This window comes from Anoplopoma fimbria, chromosome 4, assembly GCF_027596085.1.
Source record: "Anoplopoma fimbria isolate UVic2021 breed Golden Eagle Sablefish chromosome 4, Afim_UVic_2022, whole genome shotgun sequence".
NCBI lineage: Eukaryota > Metazoa > Chordata > Actinopteri > Perciformes > Anoplopomatidae > Anoplopoma > Anoplopoma fimbria.
This window is the reverse complement of record NC_072452.1, coordinates 26875236-26896442: the sequence shown is the minus strand read 5'-3', so window position 1 is coordinate 26896442 and position 21207 is coordinate 26875236. Positions and strand designations below refer to the sequence as shown.

At 41.6% G+C, this 21207-nt stretch overlaps 1 protein-coding gene across 1 annotated transcript in view; it reads left to right on the top strand.

Annotated features, from left to right (window-relative positions):
• The window catches only part of LOC129090604 (protocadherin-1-like), a 167651-nt gene that overhangs the window by 69119 nt on the left and 77325 nt on the right, over positions 1-21207 (top strand). The window contains exon 4 of the mRNA XM_054598263.1: positions 13169-13388. Within this exon, the coding sequence (XP_054454238.1) occupies positions 13169-13388 (220 nt within the window). The remainder of the gene's footprint in view (positions 1-13168; positions 13389-21207) is intronic.

Below are 21207 nucleotides of genomic sequence, written 5' to 3'. Positions count from 1 at the left end.
AATGATCATGTATTTTTATAGATTAAACTACCAGCAGTATATAAAGTTATTAAAAAGATGAACATGTTAATGCATCTATAATAATAATCGAGTGTATTTTAAAGCTAATACAGTAATATTATGAAGTATTTCTACATTGTGGTATTACTACTTGTTCTTAGAGTTTTTACCTTGTTAGACTTTCTGTCTCTCCTCGGCTTCAAATGTTCCTGTAACATCATATTTTAAAAAAATATTTTTCCAAACCGGTAAGCCCAGAGTTGCTCCTATCAAAGGGATTGTGGGTAATGTAGTGTTGTTAATACACTCAGTGAGACGCTCTGTGAATCAAACTTTGAAAGACTTTCGGAATGAAGCAGAACTGAACTGAACATTTAGATTTATGTCGGCAGCGAGGGTCAAAGGTTAATCTACAGAGTGTGTGTGTGTTGGGACTGTACACACACACACACACACACACACACACACACACACACACACACACACACACACACACACACACACACACACACACACGTAGTTTTGTGTGAGTGGAGGCCCTTTTTATGAGAACTGTTCGGCTGATTGAGTCTTTTCTGTTCTCTGAACTCTTTTCAAATCTCGCCGTCTGTGAACAAAATTCGCAGGAGATGGATGAAAAAACCCTGTCATCCTCTCTGAAGTGTGTGTGTGTGTGTGTGTGATGGGGGTGAAGGGGAAAGTGAAGAAGAAGAAATATAGAGACACACACACACACACACACACACACACACACACACACACACACACACACACACACACACACACACACACACACACACACACACACACACACCTCCTCCTGACTTTGAATCTGAGTGGAAACGTCTGTTTGAAATCGTTGACTCCTGGTCGGTCGGTTAGATTGACAGATTTACTTCAAACCAAATGTTTATATAAAAGATCAAAAACCTTCAACTGTTCCTTTAAAATAATTATCTTAATAATCTCTGAACCAGAAGCTCATTTTACCGTTTTACTTTTTATTATCTTTATGTGGTTTAAAGTGTTTTCTACTATTTTTAACATCCAGTATTCAGCTCAGTGATATTTTTTAATTCTTCTCAAACACGTGAAGAAGACGTCTGCTTACATTTAAGATAAGATAAGATAAGATAATCCTTTATTAGTCCCGCAGCGGGGACATTTACAGGATTACAGCAGCAGAGAGGATAGTGCAAAAAAGAGACATAGTAAAAAAACAAGTATTATAAATAAGTACATAAGTAATTACACAGTAAAAAATCCACAATAACTCAAATATTATATTTACAGACAGAATCATTATTGTATTTATTGTTATTCTAATAAAAGTCCTGATGGCTCGTTAACTTTACGTTCGTTAGGCTTTGCTAATCAGTGTTCCTCAGATGTGTCAGAGAGAAAATGTTGAGTCTCTAAAACGTCACAATATCACTTCTATATTTTAGTTTATATAAGTCACTGTTGTTAGTATTACTTCTTATATACTTATACATTTTTATTCTTATGTTGTAATTAACTTTTTCTGTTCTAGTTTACTTATTTGACTAAATGTATTTTACTCTTATAGCCATCCTTACTGACGTTTGTGTCAGTATTAGTATTTATACACTTAATATTATTTTTTTCTTATTCTTTCTTTTTAATCTTTGATATAACTCTGGCACAATAATTTCCCTCGAGATTAATGAAGTTCTATTTTTATCTTATCTTATCTTATCTTATCTTAACGTATCGTATCGTAATGTTTTCATTGGAAGCTCTGGCTCATCCATTGGTAAAAGAGTAGAATAATTATTATACATTCCTTCACATTTCTTATTATAAATGTTCATGATGTCCAACATTTTCTCCAACGTCACCTCAGAACTAAGGTGATTTTAAGGGAGATTTTTCACCGTTTGGTTTCAGAATCAGTCTTTTCTGAGGAGTTGAAATTGACCCGCTTCCTTTGGTTCCTCCTGAATTCTTCTGGTTCTAACGATCAAACACGTTCCACCTGAAACTTAAGAGAGAAAACGAGATTTACAGTCAGAACTTCAGCTGGAAATCAGAGTTTTTATTCTGGACGAGCAAATCAAAACCAAATCTCTGTTTCTTTTATCCCTCCTCCACCTTTCTCTCATTCTTTCATCCGCCCTCGCTCCGTCCGTCCTGGAGCCAATTATAACCTCCTGCAGGAGGAGGAGGAGGAGGAGGAGGAGGAGGGGGAGGAAGGAGGTGTTTTTAGGGATTAACATACCAGAGCTGTCAGCTGGAAACTACTTCATCCCTCTCTTTTCCTGTTTTTCTCTCAGCCACGGTTTAACTCTAAGCTTTTCTCTTCTCGTTGTGAAACTTAAAGAAAAAACACTTTAAAGTGAAAAACATAAAAATAACCTGAAAATGTGAACAAATAAAACAGAAAATATACCTGAAGGATAGAAATATGTACACAAATATTAAACATGTACAGAACTCTGAAACACTTAAAGTTTTGCTTTATGTTAATTCACGTAGAAACATTGTACTTATACATGAAAATATATGACAAAACACAGAAACACTAAAACGGATTAAAATACATTAAACATTAAATACATAAAAATAGAACTACTAAAAAAAATGCACAGCCAAAGAAATACAAAAAAAGAAAGATCAAATATAATTTAATTAAAAGCTGCTTCAAAGCTTCCATTGACCTCCATTAGAATTAAATAAAACAGAATCTGACAAAAGAGGACGTTCTGCTTTGTTTCACGTTTTAAGAGTTTGTTTGACAGTTTGACGACATCAGCGATTCATAAATGCACAAACAGAAAATACACAACGTGACCCCCGGACATTTAGGTCATTTATCATTTAGGTCATTTAGGTCATTTAAGGGGGCCTTCCTGTCCGCCCGTCAACCGTCAGCGCTGCGTTCACTGTTGTCAGTGCGTTTGAGCGTCACGTGAGAGCAGCGAGGCAGAAAATTGAAAAAAATATATATAAGATTTAGGTTCTCGTGTGTGTGTGTGTGTGTGTGTGTGTGTGTGTGTGTGTGTGTGTGTGTGTGTGTTGGATGCTGTGTCAGTTTCTCTGTCACTGTCAGCTTTGAACACAACACACACACACACACACACACACACAGTGAGGTTGTGTGTGTGTGTGGTTCCCTTCTCTGTACACTGTAGTTTACCTGAGGACATGACTGGTGTGTGTGTGTGTGTGTGTGTGTGTGTGTGTGTGTGTGTGTGTGTGTGTGTGTGTGTGCCGGAGGTGAGTGTGTGCTCCAGAGTTATGGCTCCATGTGCTCTTCCAGTATAACACTAGATTAACTGGCTCAGTGATCACACACACACACACACACACACACACACACACACACACACACACACACACACACACACACACACACACACACACACACACCTGCAGGGCAGAGGAATGCAGGCATACGACTAAACTCCGGGAACCAGATGAGACACTCAGCTGACCTGTTTCATCTGTATGTGTGTGTGTGTGTGTGTGTGTGTGTGTGTGTGTGTGTGTGTGTGTGTGTGTGTGTGTGTGTGTGTGTGTGTGTGTGTGTGTGTGTGAGAGTGATGCTGAGTGACAGATGTAGTGATACATCTTGTTTCTGTTGGACAACGACACAGAGGGAAGGATACAGTGAGCATCAGCAGTAGTACATGGAGGTAGTATTATGCTGAATACTGTATATGTTAAACCAAAGTCACAGTATAGAAACACAGACCAGGACTTATTGAGTGAGATGTGTCCGTATCTAGAAGCTAAAACTCATTCCTGTCTCTTCAGAATTATGTTCACAGACAACAAAACTGCTTTTTGAACAATGATGAGAGGGAAATGTATTTTGTGTTGATTATTTTTTATATTGATGTACTGCAAATAAACCAATACTTATATGTAACCAAGTACTTTTGTTGCCTAATCAAAGTACTTGTGTTGCTTAAACATGACGTAGAAGTACTTTTACTTCCTAAATATAACCAAGTAGTACTTTGTTGAATAAACATAACCGAGTACTTTAGTGGCATCAAATTTGATAAAACATTCTGCCACTTTAAGACAATTCCTCAGGACAGAGTTTTTGTTGTACAGTTACTTTTATTTAAAGTACTTTTTAAGGATGAATCTCTCTTTATTCTTCATAATGTCAACACATGTGTCGTTCAGACCCAACAACGTCTGACTTCCTGTCTTTCTGACTTCCTGTCTGTGGCTCTCAGCTCCAAACCAAGTGGTTCCTACTAAATATGTCAAATCTTTAAAAACACAAATGTGTAGTTTTAAGTGTCATTAATGTGCTAAAACAGCTGGTCACTGTAGTTTTTTATCAAACTAACAAAGGAGGAAATAGTGACTTTAATGGGGACTACTTTTAGCGGCAGATGAATCCACATTTGTTTCTCTGGAGAGTATTTATATGTGTGATTAGTCAGTATAACTACAGTGTGATGATGAAGATGGAGGAGGCTCATTCATGTGTCTTTAATAGCTTTTTTGATTTTATAAATACTCACACAGAGTGTTGGTGAGGATTTATTTGTCCAGTTTAGACTCTACACCACAAACACGACCGCAGACTTCATCCTGTGCATGTGAGCGCTTTGCATACAGTCGGGGTGCGCTCCGGTGGAAACTCATTTCCCTGCTGCTGCTTCTCTATTTGTATTCAGGTGGAAACTTTACATAGAAAACACAGAGCTGCTGTTTGTTCTGCTGCTGGTCATCAATGTCCAGCATCAGCAGGCAAACACGGTATCAATGGAGGGGGTGGGGGGGGTTTAGTTACCGCCATGAACTTCATTTGATTATCATAAACAGACAGATGAGTATCAGTGATATTTCCGTTCATATTTAAAGGTACAAACAAGACCAAAGGTACACAGTATATGTACATTCTGTCTGCAGGGAGAGAGAGAATGCTTCATTTTAAGAATACATTTCTTTCCTAGGCCTATAGATTTATTTTAGTGTCCTAAAAGAGCTCTTGAATTAAGGGAAAATACGATGAGGTTTGGTTAAGAGAGGAAATGATATTCAGCTGCTATTAATCTGACGTTTTTCTACATTTGTATATCGTAAAACTAGACGTGAATTGGATAATAAAAAAGTTGGAGGCTAATAATCAAAATATCATTATGTGCCACAGTAGTACGATTTATGCAGAAAACATCGTGACATCACTCATTGGTTTGAGGATGTTTTGAAGCCTCAAACTGAGCGATTTTGCCGTCGCCATGTTGGTTTTTTTGCAACCAGTGAACAGGAAGTGACCATATATGGAGTGAGGAGGAGTGACGTAGAGACGCCGTATACGTCTCTGGTGTGGACCTGTCAATCAGTGTGTAGCCCCGCCCTAAAGCATCCCCTGCTTTATGGTCTGTTTGACTCTAAATGGAGCATCATTTACTAAATGAACATCATGCTGTATTGAAGAAGACTTGAAACTAGAGATTGAGACCATAAACTCATGTTTACAATATATATATATATATATATATATATATATATATACATATATACATATATACATATATATATATATATATATATATTATATATATTCAATTCAATTCAATTCAGACATCCTCTGTCCTTCCCTCACATTGGCACAGGAAAAACTCCCTAAAAACCCCTTTAACAGGGAGAAAAAAGGAAGAAACCTCTGGGAGAACGACAGAGGAGGGATCCTTCTCCCAGGATGGACAGAATGCAATAGATGTCATGTGTACAGAATGAGCAGCATAACAGAGATACAACACATTCAATGTATATGACATAAATGATTCATATAATAAGACTACTTATAATAACAGCAGCAATTATTACAGTAGAATTATAGCCATGAAAATAGGGATAGTAATGTGACTAATAATAATAATGGAAGTAGCAGTGGGTGTCAGTCGGCTCACAGCAGGAGGCACGACTACGGTCCAGGTACCACAACGATTCATGGAAACCTGCAGAACGAGAAAGCAAAAGGGCTTCAGGGTGGAAGTAAAGCTAAAATGCTTAATGGTACAGGTAATAGTAATAGTAATGTGACTAGTAATAATAATAATGGTGGTAGCAGTCGGTGTCAGCAGGGCCGTAGCAGGATGCACGACCACGGTCCAGGTACAGCCACGATTTATAGAAGCCTGCGAAGCGAGAAAGCACAAAGACTCCAGGGTAGAAGCAAGTCAATAAGCGTAATAGTACAGGCAATAATAATAGTAATGTGACTAATAATGATAGTGGTAGTAGTAGTGGGTGTCAGCAGGGCCTCAGTAGGTGGCACGATGACAGTCCAAATATAACCCCGATTCCTGGGAACCTGCGAGGCGAGAAAGCACAAGAACTCCGGGGAAGAAGCAAAATCAGTAATGTGCATAAATAGGAGATTAATACATAAAGAAGGAGGGAGAGAAGAGGAGAGAGGAGCTCAGTGTATCCTAGGTAGTCCCCGGCTGTCTAGGCATATAGCAGCATATCTAGGGGCTGGACCAAGGAGGACCTGAACCAGCCCTAACTATAGACCTGAACCAGTCCTAAACTATAGACCTGAACCAGTCCTAACTATAGACCTGAACCAGCCCTAACTATAGACCTGAACCAGTCCTAACTATAGACCTGAACCAGTCCTAACTATAGACCTGAACCAGCCTAACTATAAACCTGAACCAGTCCTAACTATAGACCTGAACCAGCCCTAACTATAGACCTGAACCAGCCCTAACTATAGACCTGAACCAGTCCTAACTATAAACCTGAACCAGTCCTAACTATAAACCTGAACCAGCCCTAACTATAGACCTGAACCAGCCCTAACTATAAACCTGAACCAGTCCTAACTATAGACCTGAACCAGCCCTAACTATAAACCTGAACCAGTCCTAACTATAAACCTGAACCAGTCCTAACTATAAACCTGAACCAGTCCTAACTATAAACCTGAACCAGTCCTAACTATAAACCTGAACCAGTCCTAACTATAGAACCAGCCTAACTATAGACCTGAACCAGCCCTAACTATAAACCTGAACCAGCCCTAACTATAAACCTGAACCAGCCCTAACTAAGACCTATAAACCTGAACCAGTCCCCCCTATAAACCTGAACCAGTCCTAACTATAAGACCTGAACCAGTCCCCTAACTAAACTGAACCAGTCCACAGAAACCTGAACCAGCCCTAACTATAGACCTGAACCAGTCCTAATATATATATGTATATATCTACACACTGCACTGAGAGAGAAGTAAAGAGTTGTTTGGTAAAGAAAGGTAGAGAAACAAAGAGAGAAGTGCAGTTTTGGCTGCAGGGCTGTTTTCTTTCTGTTTCACCACTGCATGATCGACACACACACATATACACACATATATAAACACACACACACACACACACACACACACACACACACACACACACACACACACACACACACACACACACACTCTTTCAGTCTCTCTTCCACTCCTCATTCATTCTCCACTTGAATTCAACACAGTTGTGTCGAATTATCGCTGGCAGCCGCCGCTCACGTGGGCCGAGAGAGTGTGTGTGTGTGTGTGTGTGTGTGTGTGTGTGTGTGTGTGTGTGTGTGTGTGTGTGTGTGTGTGTGTGTGTGTGTTGGTTTAAGTGTGTGTGTGCATGCATACTTGATAAGGACAGACTGTTATAAGCATACACAATGCAGCCTCACACACGCTTATCTCCCACAGAGGGAGGTAATGAGGATCTCTCACACACACACACACACACACACACACACACACACACACACACACACACACACACACACACACACACACACACACACACACACACACACACACACACACACACACACACACACACACACACACACACTCTCAGTTATCTCCCTCTCCGTGTCTCGGCTGACAAACAGCCAGCGAGGCGTCGTGCGTTTCTCCTCTCGCTGGTTTTTAATCATCTCTGAACAATGTGGCCCAGTGAACGCGTCTCCTCCTCCTCCTCTTCCTCCTCTTCCTCATCTTCCTCCTCCACTACCATCTACTGCAGGAGGACGAGGAGCAGCAGGAGGAGGAGGTCTGGCCTTCTTATCTGTATCAACCCACTGCTGGCATCCTCTTCCTCCTCTATCACCTCCTGCAGGAGGATGAGGAGCAGCAGCTGTAGAAGCAGGAAGTCCTGGCCTTCTTATCTGTCTGAACCCACTGCTGGTCTCCTCTTCCTCCTTTATCACCTCCGCAGGAGGAGGAGGAGCATTAGCAGGAGGAGGTCAGGCCTTCTTTCCTGTTAAAAAAACAAGGCTGGCTTTCTCCTTCTCCTCCTTCTCTCTTGCTTCCTGCAGGAGCTCTTCTTCTTCCCTCTTTTAGTCCTCCTGCCACTCCTTTTCTTCCTCCTCATGCTTCTTTTTCTTGCTTCTCCTGCTCCTGCACTGTTTTACATCTACTGTCTTCACCTCCATCCTCTTCTTTCTTCTGCTTCTACTGTTTGTGGCTCCTCTTGCTCCTCTACCTCCTCACATCTGTTTTCTTCCCTCTCCTCCTTTTCATCTTCTGTCCTCTTCCTCCTCCTTACTCTTCTATTCCTTCCCTTCCTCCACCTTCTGCTCCTCCTTTTGTCCCTTCCATCTTCCACTTTTCCTCCTGCTGCTCCTCCCTTCACTGTCTTCCTCCTCCTGCACCTCCTGAGATTACTCTTGTTCCTCCTACACTTTTCCACCTGCAGCTCCCTTCCCCCACCTCCTGCTGCTCCTTCTCTTCTCACATCTTCCTCCTCCCCGTCGTCCTCCTCCTTTTGCTCCTCCATGCACCTCCTCCTCCTCCTCCGGCCTCCACAGGTTTGTTTTAAAGTGTCTCTCCGGTTTAATGTGGTGGCTGACGGACTCACAGATCTCCTGCTGCTCCTTCTCTGCAGCCACCTCCTCTGAACTCTGTGCTCCATTTAAAGCCTCTTTAATTCTGCAGCATATTCAGTGTTTCTGCTCAGCGGCGGTAATGAAGGTCAGTTACTACGGATTCAAGGAAAAGTGGTTCATCACGCCTCCTTGTTTTGCATAAAAGTGCATATTGTGCATATTTGCCAGCAGAGAACAGAATATGATTCAGTGGAGAAAAGAGCAGAAACTTCCATCAAAGTGCAGCATTAACAGTTTGAGGAGGAGGAAGGAGCTGCTCCTCCTTCTGCTCCTAATGACCGACCTTCATCAGCGTTCAGTATTCAGTGAACACACTCGTCACCTGTAAATATGTTTAGACGGTTTAAAAACAGAATATTAACAGCAGACAATATGCTGAGGACATGAAGTAGTTTTGTCGTCTAAACTTAACTAAGTAACTTTCTGTGAAGACAGAAGTTTATTTTGAAAAGACTGTAATCATATAAAGGGCAGAATTTGACACGTGTTGCTTGACTTTTGTAGGAAAACAAAATTGTTTCAAAACAAACTCCCTGAACGGCGTGATTCTGCAGGTTTTCTATCGTAAACATCTCGTCCAGCTGTAGAGGATGGTGGCCATTTTGTCCTCTCCGCACGGCGCCAGTCTAGAACACGAGCGACGACGTCCTGCGCCGGAGCATGATGGCGTCTGGCTGCTGGGTGGAGGTGGAGGTGGAGGTGGAGGCTGAGGGTGGAGGTTGTTCTTTTAAATTCCTCCCCTCTGATCTGCTCTACTTTCCCATGATGCAACCTGCTGAGGTGGCACTTCTATTTACAGCAAACAAACACACACACGAGCAGAAGAAGTGTAAAGAGGGCAGGATAGAGCAGAGAGTGTGTTTGGGCGTTCAGGAGGTCACAGACAGTCCGAGGGTTCGAACCCGTCTGATCTCTTCATGTATATATATATATAGATGTGATTTATGTCCTAATGCTCTCACAGCAAACAGAGCCAATGAGCAGGTATCAATAACACCGATGCTTTACCTCACAAACACCTGCTGAAGGGTCTCAGGTACGGACAGATCTCATATTTGGCAAATGGAAATGTTGTGAATGTGTTCAGTATTATTTGTGTTGGGAATCCTGAGCGGGAAAACAAAACTGGCTGAAAACCACAAAAAAACCTGGTCCGTCCTCTTAAAATATAAATCTCATATTCTTTACATCACACACCAACGTTCTTCCAAAGCAAACTGAAGCGTTGTGGATCTTTCATTTTGCTTTTTCCCACCTCCAGTTCCAGCTCCGATATAACGTGTTTGAACACATTTAAAATGAATGTTTTTAATGTGAAGCAGCTTCAACTAAGCATTGAAAAACATCTTTATTTTTAAAGTCATCCACGTGTAAAATAAACGTTCACTCTTCAGCCAAATGAAGCCGAATCAATGCTTAAAGCGATAAATATAGTTTCAGAGTGATCTTCCATCAGAAATCATGAGAACTTTGTGGTCATTGACCCAAGATGTAGTTCACTGTTTCCTGGAGGTCACCTGACGTTCTGCAGCGTTAGCTTCCTTCTACATACAGTTTGAAACTGCATATAAAAATACATGTATTAACATACTATAAAAAAACAACTAAACAAATACATCACAGAGCAAAACTAAAGTCCACAAGACAACAGAAGAGATTCATGAAAAATGAAAAGACTGTTTTCATGTTACGAGCAGAATTGGACACGTGTTGGTGGACTTTTGTATGAAAACGCATAAAAGATTAGTAAAAACTTTTCATAAGATATCACAATTACCGTTGTATGAACAGATGTTTGGTGACCAGACGATCACGTGAGGATGGAGATGAATGTGATTCAACCAAAACCAACCAAACCTTGTTTAATTTGAAGGAAACATTGGCACTGATGTGTGTCTTTTTCTTGTTGTTGTCCATGGAAAGAACAATGTTTAATGGAAATCCTATCTTATTCAAGAGAATCTTCTTTATGATGGTATGGAACCCTGATGTTGGGATGAAGATGAGGTGTTCTCATCATCGTTCACCATCAGAACTCCTTCAGGTTGGATTTAACATCTGGAAATGAAAGCTATAGAGGATCAGCTGATTGATGTGTGAGATGGTGATCAGTGATTGGTGGAAAAAAGTGGAAGCTTCAAGATCTGTGATTGGTCAAGGAGAATCAAATTCTATTTAGGTTATGAGTTATCTAATCATGATGTAATAATGCTGCTCTGTAATCTGAAATATCTGCTGTGGTCAAGCAGGAAAGCAGGAAGAGGAAAATGGTACAAAGTGACCATTGAAGGTCTGGAATAAAGACAGGAAGTGAGCGTTGTCTCTGTGCATCTGAATGTGTTTACCTGGACAGGAAACTGTCCCTGGAGCTCCGGGGATCTGAGGCCTTTGAAGCCTCCACAGCACATTGTGTCCTCTCAGTCTAAAGGACAGCTCTGCTGAGGTTTGGCTTCTGTTCATGTTCCATCAGCGTGACATTAAGGCTGGACCACCTTTAACAGTCACACACATTTTTAAAATGCTGAAACGGATGCTGATGAATCTGCTGCATAGTTTGTAAAGTGAAACAGAAGTTGAAGCTTGGAGGAACAGCTTGATAACCAGTTGGTTGCTGGTTTGAATCCCTGCACAATAAACACTTTTATTATGAAACGACAGCAAGACAGCGAATCTTTCAGCTGCTGCAGCAAAAAAAAAAAAAAAAAGAAAAGCTGCTTAAAAGAGTAAAAGATAAAGGCATTAAAAGAAAAACCTCAGAGCTCAACCTCCGTCTGTTTCTGTGTGATGAACGCTGATCTGCTGGTTTGACTGGTTTCGGGGGTCCTGACAGCGCCCAGTTGCCATGGTGATGGAGTATATCTGCCGAGCCAGGGATGCTGCTCTTTATCAGCCGGGGCCGGTCAGCGTCTCTGTGTGTGTGTGTGTGTGTGTGTGTGTGTGTGTGTGTGTGTGTGTGTGTGTGTGTGTGTGTGTGTGTGTGTGTGTGTGTGTGTGTGTGTGTGTGTGTGATTGAAATGTTTGCCCGAGCATTGTGTGCCTTTTGAATTAGGACGTCGTCTGTTTGGCAGCACTCAATGTATTTGCACATTGTGTGTGTGTGTGTGTGTGTGTGTGTGTGTGTGTGTGTGTGTGTGTGTGTGTGTGTGTGTGTGTGTGTGTCCGTCCGTCCGTCCGTCCGTCCGTGGTCCCTGCAGCACCAAATGGAGGCTAATTGTATTCCAGTTACAAAACCAATCAAACACACAAGTCAGACGGCCTTCCACCTCCTGAAGAACGCTCTGCGGAGGCTGCAGTGAGGGAGAAAGAAATTATAAAGTGTAATCTGAATTATATTATCATTTATGATTTATTTATTAATAGTTTGAGGCGTTTTAAGACGAGCAAATGAGGGGTGAAAGATGGGAAATGACTTGTAAGAATGCTGAACTTGAACCAGGGATGCTGCACTTCATGATAAGAGCCTTAAACTTTATTTTGAATATTTAACATGATCAAAAGTATTACATTTGATGGATGTTTTATGTATTTATATCTAATAAAATGTATGTTTACAGCTGGAGGTTAAAGGATCATTTTGTGCATTTTATTTGAAAATATGAACATCTTGTTTTGCAATTAATGCATGTTTTTGTTTCGAAGTTTTGTCAGTTTTATACTCTGATTCTGCAGAAACTGTGTTTTATTTTAAGCTGAACTGACATACTTTAAACTGATTGTGTTATCGGTCGACTAATGAATCAGATCACGTCTCGTCAGATTCAAGTGAAGCTGCAGTCTGACGTCCATTACTAACCAATAGTGAACAAAGTATTTCATTATATCGTTTGTTCTTTTTAAAGTTTAATATTTTATTATACTCTTCAGATGTGTGGATGAGACGCCGTGTTGGTTGAGATTGATGTCAATTTATTTTAAATAGAAGACGATAGAAGATTAGATGAGATGGTCACGATGTAAAATAAAACAAGACGACATGAAGAGCAGTGACGAAATGAAAGACGACGGATTCTTTTGGTTTCAGGACCAAAGTGAGAAATCAAATCAGTGAGATTGAGAACTTTGAGATGAAAGTGATGAAGGTTTAAAGTGTTGGTTGTAGTCGCCGTGTCTAAATGACTCCTTTAAAGTTATTTACAGTCGACTCGATGCCTTTAATCATTTAAAGCTCTTTATCTTCTTCCCTTCAACTGATTTCAAATGTTAAATTTAACTTAAAGTGTCACTATGAGTTATTTCTTCATGTTTGCAAAATCTAACCCCGCCCCCTTTTCTCTTTCTCTGCCAATCACAGCCCCCCCACCGCCGCGTGACCTTCTCCACGGCCAATCAGGCGCAGGACCTGCAGGACGCGTCCCAGCACAGCTACTACGACAGCGGCCTGGAGGAGTCGGAGACGCCCAGCTCCAAGTCGTCGTCGGGGCCTCGGATCGGGCCCCTGGCGCTGCCGGAGGACCACTACGAGAGGACCACGCCCGACGGCAGCATCGGAGAGATGGAGCACCCGGAGAACGGTAAGACCAGGTGGGAGCTTCCCCCTCCCCTCTACTTCCTGCTTTCACCTCCTTCATCCATCCACCTGCCCTCGACGGGAGCACACACTCAAATACACCAACACACACATGATCACACACACACGCATGTCAGAAACGCAGCGTGTCAGCAGGAATATTAATGTTTTTAATCAGACTCCCACAATTCCCCGCGCGGCGTATACCTTCGTTAAAGAGGTGTGTGACCTCACGGCAGCACAACACAATCAATATGCAACATAATCAACTCCCACGGCTTAACGAATTAACATCCCAATTATGTAAATCATACCGAGTCCAACCTTCCATCAGCTCCACTTATGGACCCGCAGAGGGAGCGATCCCTCTATTTTCACTTCAGTTAGCATTTTGTCGGCCTGTCATCATCCTGTTAGCGCGTTGATTTGTTTAAGACGCTCCCTGGTTTATGGGAATGTAAGCCGTAGCCTGTTAGCAGATGTGCTAATGATGCTACGTCACCATAAAGATCCACCTGGCTGTCCGAACACAACACACACAAAAGTGTTTTCAGCTTTGAACGTCTTGTTAGCTTAATGCTAACATGACCGTTGGCCTAACTCCGCCTGTTTCTAATAAAGAACCAATAAGACTGAGTTATGGAAGATTCACTAACATTAACGTATGCTGCGTAAAGGTCAAATATTTACCATATCACAACACACACATGCTTTTTGCTTTTCTTTTTATGTGTTTGAAACCAGTTTAGCGCGGAACAAACTAGCTACTATCAAATGTACAAATCGTGTTAACATGTAGTATCGTCATGTTAGCCTCCGAAATACTGAACTCTGGGTAATACAACTGTGTTTGTACAATACTAGCGTTGATGCTAACTTTGTACGTAATAGCTTCGGTGTAACTCAGCTGATGACCGGAAGGCGGGAGCTAGCGTACTATGACCGCGACGTTAGCATGTTGAGGTTTTAATGATGAAACTCTGAAGTTAAATGACAGAATGCAGGTCATTGTTATTAGTTAGCTGTGTTAGCTGTGTTAGCTGTCTTAGCTGTAGCCTTTTGGAAGATGAGAAATTGTAAACGATGCTAATATGCTACAATGTGTTTAAAGCTAGCAAGGAGCAGCTGACGTACACGTTAGCGTTTACACCATGATGCTAGCACTGACTTTCACCTGAAGACAAAACATTTTAACTTTTACTTTATCTCTCGCTGACCACCACTCAAACTAGCAGGGAATCAAGCATACGCGTTAGCTAGTTAAACGTTACGCTAGCACGGTGTTAGCTGTAGCCTGTTAGCATATGGAATGCTAATGCGTGAGCCACTTTGCTCTCTGAATCCTCTGAATTTCACTTTCTGCTTTACTTTTGTCATATTTTTATCTAGTTTCACTTTAAATACGATATCAGGAACCAGACCCATTGTGTGATTGTGTTGTTGGCATTTTGATTCATTTGTGTTTTATTTGAACCCTGTATTTGCTTACCAGGCGGTTTGAAACTCAAGATATTGTTGCTAATTTAAACTTCGCAGCACATTTGGAAAACCTCGTTTGAGTCTATTAAAGCCCAAAATCATAAATCACTAAACACTTTAGTAGGCCTAATATCCTGGAAAGTCATTATATCATTAAATAAACAAAATAATGAGACACATTAGCACCTGATGAAACACACTTTCAGTCGGGATATCATTCCAGAAAAGGTTCTCACATTTGTTTTAAAACATTCCTTCTTTTTTAATTCTTATAGGCCTTTTCTTACCGACTGTCAAACAGTAAGTAAACACACTGCCTGGTAGTGCAGGATTCAGATCATGATATATAATAGCTGTTGGCGTTCATAGTGGTTTATTTTGTCTTTACCTGCTTTCAGGAGCCAAATGATTCATTAGACACGCGTCTAAAACAGTCTTTTGTTTTTCTATTTATGCCACCGCTCATTGTTCTGCTTTGGCTGTTAACGCCTCGTTACCACTTATGACAATTAAACCAACTGAAGTGAGATAGTTTCAGACTGGCAACAAATAGAAAGAGGAGGGAGAGAGAGAGAGAGAGAGAGAGAGAGAGAGAGAGAGAGGTTCAGTGTAAATGTCATCCATGTCTTCTTTTGTGAGGACCGTTTCTCTCTCTCTCAACCCACAGGTCGTACGTACGCCATCTGTAAACACGATTATTCACAGCTGCTCGAACGCCCACAGGCCACCGCCACCCTGTGTGTGTGTGTGTGTGTGTGTGTGTGTGTGTGTGTGTGTGTGTGTGTGTGTGTGTGTGTGATAGAGAGCAGGAGAGAGTGTGTAAGTGGCTGTATCTCCTCGCACACAGGGTAAGAATGAGGTCAGGGTTATGTTGTGTGTGTGTGTGTGTGTGTGGCGGTGTTGTACAATCTTCCACTTTGATGGTTAAACATGTTTTAGCTGCAGGTATTTTCCCAAGGAACCGTGTGTGTGTGTGTGTGTGTGTGTGTGTGTGTGTGTGTGTGTGTGTGTGTGTGTGTGTGTGTGTGTGTGTGTGGTACCAGCAGAGAGAGAGGTCAACAGATTACAGCTCGTCTTCTGAGGATTAACACACAACTACAGATACACTCCACTCTTTCCCACTTTCTCTTTTCTCCGTCTGATTCAAAACGTAAACCTTTATTGGAACAATAAGACAGACACTGTGTCCCAGTTCATAATAAGAACAATAATGTAGTTTATAAAATTGCCTATTTTGTCCATTTCCTTCCATTTTTCTCCCTCCAACCAAACTCCATTCAAAATTCACTCGATTTAAGAAACTCTTTGATTCAACACTTTTATTTGTATGTTTTTTAGGATTGAACACACTGAACACACAGAGTTAGTGTGTTGTGTGCAGCTGGGCATAATTAAATTGTATCATGAAATGGTTAATGAAGTAACGATTATACCAGATAATTAACCAAACAGCAGAGTACAGAATCGTTTCTCCTAATTAGTTTTTTGTAGCAGTGACTCAGCTCCGTTTGGCTTCAGCTCTGCGGGTTCCTTTAGTTTGTTCCGTCTCTTTTAGCTGTTTTCCGTGTCTTTTCCTCTGCTGCGGTATCGATCATTCAGCCGTGTGACTAATTGTTGATCGGTCAGGTCTCGAGTGCTTCAGACGGATTGATGAAGAGCAGCAGGAACAAACAGAAACACTTCCTCTTTCTGTTCCTCCTACAACGGTTTATTTTCCTCTCAGATGTTAGATGTTTGTCCAGTTAGTCAGATTTGAAGTTTATTTCTACTTTCTGCTCATAAAAATTCAACTCATCCTTCTAAAAAAAGCAATATCCTGTGTTGTCAAGATTTACATTAGCTGCTTCCCAAATATACCGCCTATATTATTTCCTTATTGTAAAGTCAGATAAAGAAGCAGCCTTCAGAATGAGATTGTCTCGCTGCAGATGACAGCTTCACTGTTATCCTCGATGGAACACGTCATGTGACTCGTGTGTGGTTGCTATTTGCGGCGGCGGATGCATTTTTGCACTTAAACGGCTCTCGTGTGATTCCGCTTTGCTTCTGAATGCATCTTCAACCTGCTTTCATAGGTGGATTATCCACATACAGTACTGTACTGTAATCTGGACATAATCCAGGTATAATCTGGATGCTCCTGACATGTGACACAGACTGTTCTATTCCATTTTTACATAACTGTTGTAACAGCGTTCTGCACCAGAGCAGGAGGAGAATCTAGACGCAGGTCACATCTTTTGATTGTCCGCTCTCCGTCTTGCTGTGGTGATGAAACATTCCTGCAGCAGGTTATCGCTCTGCCGTCACGCTCATGTGTTGTTTTCAGAGAAACAGGAGCAGAGATGTTGGCTGGAGTCGTTGTCGAGGTAAATACAGGTTCATGACATTTTTGCTGAACTCCATAATGGTTTTCTAGTGAAGACGCTTTTCCTCGTGATTTAGAGGAAGTGAAGGAAGAACCATAAAACGTCTGCAACTTCAGAGTAAAAGCTCAGCGGTTTGAACTGTTTGTACACATTCAGTTGAACTCCATGTCCATTTAGGCAGATTTTAGAAGGTTCTGGAAGAAAGAAGAAGGGACGATGTACTCTGTATTATCTATTAAATAACAATAATAGTAACTTATTATATTCTCCAACAAATCCTAAAGACAGTGGCCCCAAATACTCACTAGACCTTCAAATGAGGATTAACCTGCCAATGAAAACAGTCCCCAACAGATGCACTATTTCCTCCTGTTTGTTTGTTAAAAATGACAGAAACAGGCTTTTTTATTTTAAAATACTGAACCTTTTACTTAACTACATATTTGTTGAAGTGTTTTTAAAGCAAAGTATCCTCAAACAACGTTCGTATGATATCTAACGAGAAGTAACTCCTAATTAAAGCAACACGTGTCAATTTCTGCTCGTTACATTAACACAGTATTTTCAAAATAAAGTTCATTCTTCAGAAACTACTTAGTTAAGTTAAGGCAACAAAACTACTTAGTTTGATTCAGGAAACGATCCTCGTTTAGGTTGAAATGACTACAGAAGTGTTTTTAATGTCCACACTGCCCTCACAAACAACACAAACATGACTTCTGCGGTTTGTTCTGTAGAAACGAAGCTTGTTGTGGTGAGATCTCTATCATTTCAGCTCTGCTCCTCCTCCTCCTCCTCCTCCTCCTCCTCCTCCTCCTCCTCCTCCTCCTCCCTCTCATCCTGCTCTCTGTCCTGTAAATGGACAGATAATGGACGTTAATTTCATCAGGGCCGTCTTCACTCTGCTAATGCACCCACTTCCTGTCTGGTGATGGACGGATGGAAAGAGGAGAACGACCAAAACCGACAGAGAGAGAGACAGAGAGAGAGAGAGAGAGAGAGAGAGAGAGAGAGAGAGACAGAGAGAGAGAGACAGAGAGACAGAGAGAGAGAGAGAGAGAGAGAGAGAGAGAGAGGATGTAGTTTTGTGGGATTTGATTGCATGTGTGTGTTTTTGGTGAGAGATGGAGCGATGAAGTGGTGCAAAGAAAGAAAGAGGTTCGGATGAAAGAAGAGGAAGAAGAAGAAGAAGAAAATGGGAGAGAGACATAGAGATGATGCAGAGAGAGAGAGAGAGAAAAATCTGCTGCCTGACACTGATGGTTGCCGGATAACAAGCTGATTTATGAAGTGTATATATGTGTGTGTGTGTGTGTGTGTGTGTGTGTGTGTGTGTGTGTGTGTGTGTGTGTGTGTGCACTCATCTCCCTAGATGAAACCACATGCAAACCTACTGTATTTGGGTACACACACACACACACACACACACACACAAACACACACACACACACACACACACACACACCCTCAACCTCTTTATCTGCTGATTGCATCAGTCTGAGAGCTGTAGTAATCGCTGCACAACACACAAACACACACACACACACACACACACACACACACACACACACACACACACACACACACACACACACACACACACACACACACACACACAGACTAACAAGAGACAGAGAGGCAGAGCATCCGAGAGGTTTTCTATCTCGTCTCTTAATCAGCCACCAGTTTGATTTCCAGATAAAAGTGTAAAATAACCCGTTGGATGTTTTTTGTTGGTGTGAGACGTTGTCGGCGGCTCCAAAGCTGCAGCTTTACGTCTGTTAACACGTGTGTTCATGTGGGAGATAAGCCTGAACTGATGGGGGGAGATAAGTTAAGGAGAAGAAGTACGTGCCATCTCTTCGTTACAGAAATCTGGAACGATACATTACTTTCTGTCAGATTTATGAAGCCGTGTGTAATTTCATAGTTTCATGAATCGCGGTGAGAGTGTGTGCATGTGATCTCGACTTAGACACACGGGGCGTTTTCAAACCCATAATCAGTTTCTTCTGGTTTGAATCAGTGGGTGAGTTGGGAAAACTTTCCTTTGGTTTTGGTTTCCACACAGATAGAAATCCAAACAAATAAAAATGTTCACTAAATCACTAAAAGCCAGAAGGGATGTTCTCTCTTCTCATTGGTTAGAAGTGTCTGAGGGCGGTAGACCTTCTTATTCTTAGACTGTGAATAAGAAGAGGTAGTAGTCGTCTTTACGTCACTAGTTGGTTTGTGGACTGAAGTTTTGAAGCTCTGAGTTTGGCTATTTGGCCGTCGCCATCTTGATTTTGCAACCAGTGAACAGGAAGTGACCATATATGGAGTGAGGAGGAGTGACGTAGAGACGCCGTATACGTCTCTGGTGTGGACCTGTCAATCAGTGTGTAGCCCCGCCCTAAAGCATCCCCTGCTTTATGGTCTGTTTGACTCTAAATGGAGCATCATTTACTAAATGAACATCATGCTGTATTGAAGAAGACTTGAAACTAGAGATTGAGACCATAAACTCATGTTTACAATGTTTACTGAGGGAATAAATCAAGAGAGAAGTAGAGTCATTTTCTCATAGACTTCTATACAACCAGAGGAGTCGCCCCCTGGTGGACAGGAGAGAGAATGCAGCTTTAACACATGAAGCTTTGGATTCATTTTTTAGAGCTGGAGGTCTCTCAATGGAATTATAGACTTTAACTCAACACGTGAGGATGTAAATTCAGATAGGATAAAGGATGCAGAGTGGGGAAAAAGACGTTCCAACATTGATGATAGTTTTTACTTTAAAGATGGAGACAGAAAAAGAGAGAACGGGAGGAGAGGTCATGTGTTCTTCTCAGTGAAGCACATCGCCTCCATCTGTCTCCTTCCTCCTACAAGAGGCCTCTGACTCCTCTCTCCTCCTCAGGGATCCTAGCTCCCTTCTTTCTCTCCCCCCCTCATTCTCCTCCTCCTCATCCCCTCCTCTCTCCAGTGGGTGATGATGGGGGTCCAGCAGTTCTCCTCCAGCCTGTCAGAAACTCCCAGGACAGAACTAGAATTCTCTGGAAACTTCATTATTTTTAGTTTTTCTCAAACTTGTGAAGCCTGTACGTCCTAAAAACCCCCAGATTCAGACATTTCCAGCGGCACTCGATGTTCTGCAGCAAAAATAAACTCTTCATGTTCCATATTAATGAAGCACCGAGCCCGTTGACATTAATATTACTAAACTAAAAGACTGATATATGATCGTAACATCGTGACACTTAAAAGAAACCAATTGAATTACATCGAGACACTTCCAGAGAGACACTCAGCACGTTCCTTGACGGGTTCCAGATGTTTTCTTCAGGAAGTACCTGGTGTTTTGGGTCGAGAGGTCAGTGTGAGTTTAACGAGTGAGGTTTCAGGAGTCATTAGGTTCTAGGGTTCCTTGAGGAGGTCTAAGTGGTCATTAGGGAGCTTCTAGGACTCAGTGAGGAAGTCCAAGTGTCAGTTAGGAGGTTAAGGTTCACTGAGGTCATTTTGATTTGGTGGTTCTGAAGGTGGAGTCCATGATGAGGGAGGGTTCAGTGAGCCACTGAGGATGATACAGATGTTTTCTGGGAGGTTTCATTGGTTCTTGAGGTGGTTTTAGAGTTCACGGAGGAGCTCTGAGGAATCATCAAGAAAGGTCTGAGAGTCTTTGAGGACGTCTAGGGTTGAGAGAATGTTCCAGATATAATTTAGGAGGTCTTGGGGATCTTTAAGAATGAACTAGGCCAAAGGGTCATCGTGGTGTCCTAGGGGTCACTGAAGGAGTTTGAAGGTTTGCAAAGGAGCACTAGGTGTTCTTAAAGAGAGGCCATTTGTTTAGGGGGTTCCATGGTTTTTGGAGTCAGTTATTGATCCTAGAGATTACCAGTAAGATTTGATGATCCCACAGAGTTCTTTAAGAGTTTAGATGAGTCATTCAGATGTTCTAGGATTCCTTAAGGAGGTTTTATGGTTCCTAGAGAT